The sequence below is a fragment of the Hyposmocoma kahamanoa genome, unplaced genomic scaffold, assembly GCF_003589595.1.
Source record: "Hyposmocoma kahamanoa isolate Upper Pololo Valley unplaced genomic scaffold, ASM358959v1 92, whole genome shotgun sequence".
NCBI classification, from domain to species: Eukaryota; Metazoa; Arthropoda; class Insecta; order Lepidoptera; family Cosmopterigidae; genus Hyposmocoma; species Hyposmocoma kahamanoa.
The window spans coordinates 10,640,667-10,651,599 of record NW_020654748.1 but is presented as its reverse complement, the minus strand read 5'-3'; the positions used below and the strand labels follow the sequence as shown (position 1 = coordinate 10,651,599).

Genomic DNA, 10,933 nt, shown 5'->3' with positions numbered 1-10,933 from the left:
GTGAACAGTCGTATAAATAAAGATCAAACAATAGAATAGAATAGAATAGAATTATTTATTTCGGACCATGATCCATAATAATGTTAGTAATACAGTAAATTTTACTTACGTGCTATGGTTAGTACAATACAAAATTACTTAATTTTAGTGAGAAGTGAGACTAGACCACTACCCTACGCACGTGTAGTTGCACCCAATGTAGTTGGTAGGGGCAGTCCAGCGTATTGGCAACAATGGTTAGGATGCTATTAGCGCTGCCGCGTACACGCATCATAAGTGAGGCAGTCTTCTTGCGCATAATGGCATGAAAGCCATCTGTGTGCGCCTACGTGAACATGCCGGATGCACTACAGTGTCGCGGCAGCCCCATCAGCATCCTAAAAGCGTTGTTATATTGTACCCTTAATGTATTCAGGGTTCTCTGCGTATACTTCACCCACAGGCTGCTTGTGTAAAAGTTTTGGCAATATGCTTTAAATAATGAAATCTTTACATCTTTGGTGCAACGAGCAAACCTGCGGGCGAGCATATTACATCTAACAGACAGGGCCCTTCTCTCCCTCTCCATGTCGGCACTGTCATGCAAGTTATCGGTTACCCAGTGACCCAGGTACTTAAATTGAGAGACACGACTTATCTCACTACCATAGAGAAACACCGGCGGCACAGTTCCAACAGAACCTGCCTTCGGCTTAAAAACTAGGAGCTCGGTCTTTTTCGTGTTATACCTGAGTCCATGGGCTTCCGCATACGTCTCACATATCCTAAGCAGCTTGCCAAGTGCACTGATCGCAGGAGTCAACAGCACCATATCATCTGCGTAACTGATATTGTTAATGAAAGTACCGTCAATAGAGCAACCCACTTTGGCGCTGCTGAGTTCCACGATCAATGCATTAATATACAGCTTGAAAAGCTTCGGCGATGTAACCCCCCCTTGTCTCACCCCACATTTCAACCTGTAATCTTTTGAATGCACTCCCGCCCATCTAACACTGTTAGTCTGATTTTCGTACCAGTAGCGGAACAACCCAGTGACTTCATCCGGGAGATCCGTCTCACAGCGCAACTTCTGCCATAGCACGTCATATGAGACACGGTCGAAAGCCATTGAGAGGTCGAGGAAACACGCATATACGGGTGTCCTTCTTTTTGTGTAATACTGAACTGTATGCTTGAGGCATAATACTGCGCTCTCTGTGGATAGTCCGGGCCTGAACCCGAACTGTGCGTCATTCAAGTCTAGGTGTTTCGTTAAAATGCGATCAAGCAAGCAGTCCAGTATTTTAGCTGTTATGGTGGCTAACGATATTGGCCTATAGTTACGTATATCAGACACATCCCCCGTTTTATTTTTCACAAGTGGAACCACCACTGTACGCATAAGATTTGCAGACAAATACGTATGTCTCATACTCATACAAAACTGCCTGCCCTCGGCAAATGGGCTCCCGCGTGCTAGAAATACTCAATACTCAGACCGTCGTGTCCCGGGGACTTACCTCGACATACCTTTAATAACAGCTGCGACATCTGTCACCGTTATGTCCACGATCGGTGTAATGACACGACGGCCACCAGCATCGAGCACCTCCACCGCCGACGGTCGCACCGGAGGCTCAACTTTAAAATGTTCCATAAACAAGTCCGCGATTTTATTGGGTTCGGCTACCCCGTTCACATTCACAGGAAGACCCGACCGAGGACTGAGCTTGTTAGTCTCTTTCCAGAATTGGCGGAAATTCTTATTATTGTGATGTGATGCAATTATGTCCATCTTGGTCTGTTCCTGATTCCCTTGGCACCATTTAAGTCGAGCTTTGAATGTCTTTTTAGTTGCACACATGTGCTCATAAACGGGGCCGCGGGAAGGTTTGCCATGCATGACCCAATTCTGGAAACTCAGCCGGGCCTCTCCATGTAAGTGCTTCACGTGCTTATTCCAACCAACAACATTACGCTTACCTCTAACCGCCTTATTACTAGAACATCTTTCAGCCGCCTCACTCATTACACTTATAATTGTACTGTACAAATTATCAATTTTTCTCCTGTGCGCAGTATCGTTACACATATCACTGTTACACAGACGAAGCCCCTCAGGAAAACCGACAATACCTTGAGAATAATTTTATTGTGTGCAAACTATTCGAATGATTATTTTATTACTGTGAAACTTTGTAGAAACGAACGCAGCGATTTTCATCTATTTGCGGTCGAGAAACGTGAAAAGCGTATAAGACGCTCGCAATACCTGAAAACAGAATATTATAATTTTATACGTTTATATTATTAGGTACTAACTTCAACTTCACTTATTTAGAAGAAATATTTAACTAAATATTTTTGTATTCCGTCATAATATTATGATTATTATTGTTGCTATTTATGATTATGATTGGAATTGAGAACATACGTCCAAAATAAGTTCCGCGTTTACGGCAATTGGAAATGGAATTCAACTTTTAAACACAATTCATAATTCAAATACGATTTTTGAGACCTGGTTTTGACATTACCGCTATGTAAGACTGCAAAGATATCGGGAGAATATAAGCAGTGCGCGGTATCACAGGCTGCTTACAGTTCTCCATCATAACTAGGATATGCTTTCGGAACTTTGGTGATAGGGATAACCAACTGCTGCAATAAATCGACTGATTGAGGAACTCACTCTGAAAACAACAACAACAATGATTGTAGACACTAAGGCTTATTTTAAATATTGTAGAGGATATTTTGCTTAATAGAGACCATTATTTTATTATTAAAAGCTTAAAGTGTATTAAAAGTAAGTAATACGGCATTCAAAGACTTAAAAAGTGAAAAATAGAATATAATTTTATAGGTAATTCAATGGTAATTCAAGACAAATAATTTCGCCACTGACAACTGTAATACCTGATACATCACTTGAGTTCCGTAGTAGCAATAAATGAAAAACTGAGCTAACATACAACATAAATACATGGCCATAGAGACGAATTCGGCTGAAAGCAAACTGAGCTGTAAAAAAGAAAAATCATTAATAACAACAAAAGCAAATATTTTAATTACATATATACATATGTACTCGTTGTTGTTTTTGTGATTTTATTAAAATATGTACACATACATGAGGCATGTTTGCACGCTTTAGCATCTAGTAACTTTAGAAAATGCTCACTCACAACCATGTGTCCCGCAATGACTTTCATAAACATTTCTTTTTAATAAATCCAAACATTTAGACTCTTCGATTAAAACGTTTTTTCTTGAAAAAACTACGAATGTTACAAAATTTGTATTAGTTAATTAGTTATCCGGCAAAATGTGATTCTGAATTAATTATTACACAATTATAAACTTTTTAAATAGGCAGAACCGCCTATTTTTGGATACTTTACTTTACGTAACGTAAATTCTTTTTTATTTATAGTAGAATTGAAAATCAGTTGTTTTGTACAGACGTTCAAATACCGAAGTTTCATCAAAGGATTCCATTATTCCGTTAAGTTACAAAACATAGTATGATTTAACGGGGCTGGTGTCGGCAACTCGATGTCAAAGCGCCATTTTGCATATGATATCCGAAATCTCAAAAACACTTCAAAATCTCAGATTACAAAACAATCAAAATTATCACATTCTAATTTATGCTTTTGGATTATCATCCTATCACAGTCAGTTTTCAGTGTTGGATGTATGCCTCTCGCAATGGGCGCCGCTTCGCCCGGTCCTCAGCTTGTCGCACCCATCTGCTGCCAGCGCCTAACGCAGATCGTCACTCCATCCCTTTGAGAGCAGGTTACCAAATTTTGAACTTACCATATTGTAAGGTCACTCGTTTCCACTTGTGTGAGTGGAAACGAGTTCTTGAGTAGGGATTGTCCCGATCGGTTACCCGTTCTTCGTCAGATATGGTCAGTGTTTTTGGATGTAAACACATTATATTAAGGCATTTTTGCAACGAATCGTACCGGTGGGCAATTAGTCATGTAATTAGTATGTAATGCTGAAGCGTACCTACTAGAACAAAATACCCTTAAACTAGTCTCAGTAATTAGGTAAAATAAACTACTTACGCCAACGATTTTGTATACTGTCATACAAATAACCCACGACACTACAAAAAACTGAAACAACATGGCCTGGACAAATATATACTCGATTTCTTTGACAAACCTGAAAACAAATATAATTGTTAAATATGAAAAGGATCTTATCTCCACATAACGGAATAATCACCTGGTAAGTTTCCAGAAATTCACCCCAAATTTTAGTAGTAAGAGTAAGGCGCAATTTACATTGCTGTGAGTTAGTTAGGGTTAAAAGCTAATTTTTTTAACGAAATTGTGCATAGCATTGAGTAACGTACAAACTAGATACGAAAAACAGGTCGCGCTTTATCTTCCGGAATATTCTCGATATATATATTATTATATCAGAATCAAATAAAAAAATAACGTCAAGCATCTACGATACAGGTACGTACATACATAAATCTTTGCAAAATGTTTCATATTGGCCAAAAAGTTTCGTTTCCCTTTTCTGTTCTTCATCTTTTTCTCTTCAAAAATCTTCTGCTTCACAAGTAAGCGAAATAAAAATAATGTGCAATTCTACTAATAATCCTCGACATGTAAAAGTTCTACTAAACAACCGAAAACCTATAACAGTCTACTACAGCCTCATGGCGGCTTTCCACTGCCCGTGACCGCGCGTTTCTTGAAAACGCGCCGCCGCCGTGGAAAGAGGGCCGCCCGAGCACGCCCATGCTCGCTCGTGAGTAGTGGTGGGCATTTAAACGAAAAGCACTAAAAAAGATTGCTTTCTAAAATAAACACATAAGCACGCTTTTCAATTTAAGCGTAAGCGTTAACAACGTGCCTATGTTTCAAGTCCCGCCATCTATGTTTCCTAAACAAATTAATTCATGAATGTGAATAATAATTCATAAATAAAAATAAGTCTTGTGCTGAGGCCACCCGGACTCGCCCATTTCGCAATCTCGCGCATACAAAATGGCGCTTAGGAGACGCAGCGCAGTCACGAAAATTCTTGGGCATTCTTGCTAATTCGCGCGCTTTCTAACGCAACGAGGCGAAATTGAAGCTTTCGTTTCATAGTATTCCGAGTCAATGTAAATAGAACCTATTATCTTAGCTAAATTTTTTCAAAGCGAAAACTACTGTAATAACCTACCAACTTAAATACCAAGCAAATTAAAGGAAATAGCCAATTTTATAAATTAGAGTCCGAGTAACCCGACCAAAGTAGATTGTAATAAGAATAGGTTACAAATCATCATAAAGTCATCCTCGCTTGACTTCTCGCTAACGATGTGCTATCACAAGGGAAGACTCGCTGCACGCTATTACGTCAATACGTAAGTATACTACTACATACGAGTACCTACTCCGTGCTCTCTTTTCTGATCAATGAAAGGTTTGCGCATGCCACATTTATTAGCGAATAGTGGTACTTTCGCATCACTATAGTGATAGTAACAGTGCAAGCGCAGCGAAAAAAAGTTACTAAGTGAAAATAAAGTGGGAGTACCAATTAATTTTCTGCTGATGCAAGACGTTACGAATTAAACGCCTTTTAATGTTTTCCCTTACAGCAATATTTTCATCTATAAACAGTAATCTTTTTCCGTTCAAGGCGCTGTCTTCAATATCACTTGGTTTAATTAAATGCTCAAGATCTTAGAATAATAACGCATAGAAACCTAGCCCGCACACGCTAAGTGAGGCAAGTTAGAGGGTTCCAAACGCGTCCCAGGAGCGCGCGGGCTGTTAGTGCTCAAGGTCATATTGCACCGCGAACAGCTCCAAAATTTTTTGCTAAAAATGACGAAATGTGCGGTAAATGGGTGTAAAAATACAACAGACAAACATAAAATAGACACTAACATCGCATTCCACAAGTAAGTAATGCGTTTCAACTAATATTTTTATGTAAATATTCACTAAAACAGAAAAATAATTTCGCGGCAACAAGATACGAAAGTGTTGCAAAGTAACGAATTTTTTTTCTCCCCATTTTGCTATTCTGTATCAAAATAATTATATTACGTAAATTTTAGTGGTGCCTGTAATTTAGACTTATTTGCGCATCTTGAACTAATATTTACTTTAATAAACATTAAATGTTTTCGTTAACTCCTGTAAGTGATTGGGACACTTAATTATTTTATAATACTTTTAACGGCTCTGCGTTCATGCTTTATTGAATAATTATTTATTTTAATTTTATTTGAATTGGAGCACATATTGCAACAAATTTACAGTACTTATATATTTGTTTCTACTATAGTGTTGGCACCACCAGTACAACTTTGATAGCTTATTATATGTCTTTCTTTTCGTAACTCAAGCGAAATATTTTATATTAAAATATTTTATTTTCTTAAAAGGGGAGCATTCTTAAGCGATTTTTTAATCTATTTTAACAGTTATTTTCTTTAATGTTTGCTTATGGCATTTTCGGTTTTAGGTTTCGAATATGGCACTTATTTCTAAATCCAAGATGCGGGCGCGATTTTTCGAATAATGGCAAGTTGGGTATCGTTTTCGAGATGTTTGGGAATGTTCAATACAAATATGGCACTCATTTCTAAATCCAAGATGGCAAACACGACAGTTCAAACAAAAGCAATATTCGTAATGAGCACCCCCAAATACCTCGAAAACGATACCCAACTTGCCATTATTTGAAAAATCGTGCCCGCCATCTTGGATTTACAAATAGTGCCATATTCACATTGAGCATCCCCAAATACCTCGAAAATGATACCCACATAGCATTTTTTTGAAAAAATCGTGCCCGCCATCTTGGATTTAGAAATGAGTGCCACATTCGTAATGAGCACCCCCAAGTACCTCGAAAATGATACCCATATTGCATTTATGTGAAAACTCGTGTCCGCCATCTTGGATTTAGAAATGAGTGCCATATTCGTAATGAGCATCCCCAAATACCTCGAAAATGATACCCATATTGCATTTTTTTGAAAAAATCGTGCCCGCCATCTTGGATTTAGAAATGAGTGCCATATTCGTAATGAGCACCCCCAAGTACCTCGAAAATGATACCCATATTGCATTTTTTTGAAAAATCGTGCCCGCCATCTTGGATGTAGAAATGAGTGCCATATTCGTCATGAGCATCCCCAAGTACCTCGAAAATGATACCCATATTGCATTTATTTCAAAACTCGTGTCCGCCATCTTGGATGTAGAAATAAGTGCTATATTCGTTTTTCATCGACAAAACCGAGCACATCTGTAGGCACCTGATCGACAATGTCGGGCAAATCTGTAGGCACCTTTAACTTAATGATGAGTTAAGCAAGATACAATTTCCCCACTTTTGAGGGAAATGTTATTCCATGGCATCATTATTTGTATATTTGTGTGCGTGCCGACGAGCGTAGTTACAAGTTGCTTACGCCCACATGAATTTGGTTTTTGCCTCACTTGTGACAGTTCGTTTGATATGAAACTATCATTCTATGCGTTATTATTCTAAGCTCAAGATTATATTTCAATATCTGAAATTGTACCATTGCTTGTGCGTAACAAGCTACTATTGTACAGTCCATAGTTACATTTCCCAGTCCTTGGAAACCAACTACTGCGTTCATGTAAGCAACACAGAGTTCAAATCTAAAAAGAATTTAAAAAATAATAAAGCTGTCGGGTCAATTCCTACTTATTTAATGTTCTTTCTTTCAAATTCCGATCTGACTCTAATCCGGCAACAGCTGCACACAAAAAGTTAGCGTTATATGGGTACTCTAAATTGAGACAAAAATAAAAATGTTCGTACATGTTACGTAACTTAAAATCTTATCTGTTAATCTTATCCGTAAGAAGTAAATGTAATCTAAAGGAACTTACGTAGGTGATTGGCTAGTATCAAAAGGTATGTAACCAGTAAAGTGCACTTCTTCACCCATAGCCCTGTTTACAACTGGAAATATTACCCACAACAATGCACAGACCACAACTCCAGAGAGATACAGTTTCAGTATCCTAAACATAGTTAAAGCATTTTCTTTCATCTTCTCCACGTGATAAATCTCGGTTGGAGCAAAAAGAGGTCCTGTGAATTGAGGTTGTTCATAAAATAAACGTTAACGACAAATCCTACGTTGGGCGTTATTTTCTTAATATGGCGCCCATCATGAGTCTAAGGGTCGTATTCCAGAACTCTACTCAATGCTCAAGTCAGGACTTGAGTATTGCAGTGAACACTGAAAAGCATACTCAAGTCCCTGCTGTTAGAGTCGTATTTCCAGTGCTTGTGTTTCCAGTGCAATCCTGACTTGAGCATTGAGTACAGTTCTAGAATACGACCCTAAGTATTTTAATGGATTTTAAAGTAAATGTGACAAAAACGTGTAATAACCATTTATCACGTCGATGATATTGTCAACGCGCTGACTTTTTATGTTGAAAGTTAAGTGCTTCGCTAAGGTGTTAAGAGTCGTCAGTAGGATGAATAATGTGTTTACCACTTGTTCGGTGCTATGACGCATCTGAGGCAAAAAAGTAACCATTAATTTCCAGAACGGACTTTTTAAATGTTAACAGAAATTATTGCACAAATCCACCCTGACCTATTTCCGGAATAATTATTTCCGAAAGTCCCACTGCCTATAAAGTAACCAAAGCAAGTTAATTAAGTTTAGTAGTTAAAGGTAAAGTTTAAAGTTATGATAAAATAGGAATTAAAATCATATTAATATTTTTTTTCCTGTCTAATTTGCTTAATGTCTTCAGCACAGCGTATTCCAGATATCCCACCAAGGACAACGATGGGAGGGAATTGCGGTAATAATGTAACAGTTGTGTTTTACTTGTTTTGAAATATTTAAAATATCTTTTCTTACCTGAACAATGCGAAGGATGTGCTGCAAATTGTAAACAAAGACAAATAACCAGACTACAATTCTATAGCATTTGTGAAGCCTCCTTTTGAGAGGAGACAAATCCTTCTTTATAACTTTACAGTACCCCAATCTCGCCAACATATCAAAATGGGGCTTTATCGCCATGTATGCGGAGTAATTAATCTTCTCAGGCATTTTGAGGAAATATTGTGGTGATTTGTTTAACATGGCGACTTATAAGTCCAAAACACATATTTATTATTCTTACTTATAATTCTTATACATACAGCGTGATTTAAGAACTTGCGTGTAACCGATACAGAATAAATTCAATTTATTTAGACAAACAAAATATGGCTGTCAAGTATCTCTAACAAACAAAAAACATCACGTTATTAGCGTCAAGTTTATGTTAAAAATTAATACAGATTGTTTGCAATTGACAAAATTAATATGCCTAATCCAATAATATGTTTTGTATTAACTAATGCAAAAGTGTAAAGGAAAATTAAAATATTAAAGTGTATTAATCTTCAAAGAACAATAATAATAATAATAAGGGTTTGATTGAGAGAAAAAACACGGCTCTTAAATTCGAAAAAAGCATTGTTTACTTTTGTGATTATATCAACAAACGGACTTTTTGCGTAATATGTATTACATTCGAGCAGTCGTCGAGTCGAAGGAACTTATATCACAAGTGAAATCAAATACTATCGTAACTCAAAAATGGTGGAATTGAGAAAACATGATTTGAAATTTCAAAAATTACGAATCAAACCAATAAATATATATTCTTCTTCATAAGAGGATAGCTAAATATTATGTACAAATAAAAAAGTCCTATTATTCGCAAAAGATTAATTCAGTATTTTTTTTTTAATTTTTAAATCGTGTCTTCGCAATACCACCATTTTTCAGTTACGATAGTTTTTGATTTCATGTGCGACATAAGTCATACTTATTACTGGTAAAAACTAACCAACAACGCCCAGAGCAGGCAAATATTGTTTCCTTAAATTATGACTAAACGACATACAAAAAAATCCTACACCTTGTATTCAATAAATCCAGTAACAGAAAAGTTGTGTGGTGTTAATTTCGCAAAGGACCAATTATTTTAATTGAGTTATAATTATGCTGTATGTCGCATGTATACTACCGTCAAAGCGATAATTATGTCGTTTGCTAATAAGCACCTCGGTCTAACACTAGCAATCAATGAAATATAGGCTCAATAAAATTTGTTCCATAAATTTATTTAACAGAATAACGGCTTTTAAGTTGGATTAGATTTATACTGGTTTTCTACGAACAAGAAAAAAGCGTCAACAGGAGACATCCTTAAAACTTGGGGATTTCTGCCCTCGTTATCATAACTGACGTAATCGACATTATTAGCGAAATTGAGTTATTAACATATCTGGAATCAGCGAAACGAGATATATAACCCCCATAAGTTGGTTTTCTATACCTTATTTAGTTCCGGTTTTGTAATTGACATTTTTTAAACGTCAACAAGAACGTCAAAAGCGTCCATACGCAAAGGGAGTAAAGTGCATTTTTTTTTCACATTTAATCCCTAGGGAGTAAAAACTACCTAGTTTTTTAATTTACTTTGAGTGACCTAGACAAACTCAAACAGGCAGTTCTTGCTCTAGTTTGTGCCAAAAGGTAAAAGTTCCGTAAAAGACAATATAATTACGACTAAAACAACACTTAATCATTTTAATTTAAAAATTTTGTTTTTATTATTATTATATTTTGTTTTATGATAAAAACAAAAAGAATAATTATAATTTAACACGGTCAGCGCCAAGGGCCTCCGAGGCAAAATCGTGGGAATCAGATTTTTTTACTTACATAGTTTCTTTGGTAATTTAGTGCGTCGAATTAATATTATTGCAGCTTTACAAGTAAAGATACGGCAAAACTTCTGTCTCAAAACATCACATCGATCGACAGTACCGATCCACAAAATCGAGCATGTCTGTAGGCACCTGATCGACATTAAATGTGCCCACAGATTTGCTCGATTTTATCGATCGTTAT

The 10,933-nt window shown here is 36.7% G+C and overlaps 1 protein-coding gene across 1 annotated transcript; it reads right to left on the bottom strand.

Moving 5' to 3' along the window:
- Positions 1 to 2,206: 2,206 nt before the first annotated feature.
- On the bottom strand, positions 2,207 to 9,076 carry LOC113236688 (odorant receptor 23a-like). The gene is made up of 9 exons (XM_026472848.1): positions 8,882 to 9,076; positions 8,398 to 8,527; positions 7,887 to 8,091; positions 7,511 to 7,652; positions 5,542 to 5,681; positions 4,065 to 4,164; positions 2,902 to 3,006; positions 2,520 to 2,675; positions 2,207 to 2,254 (listed from the first exon to the last, which is right to left on the bottom strand). Exons 1-9 carry the CDS (start codon positions 9,074 to 9,076, stop codon positions 2,207 to 2,209), a joined length of 1,221 nt encoding a protein of 406 aa, XP_026328633.1.
- Between the last annotated feature and the right edge of the window lie 1,857 nt (positions 9,077 to 10,933).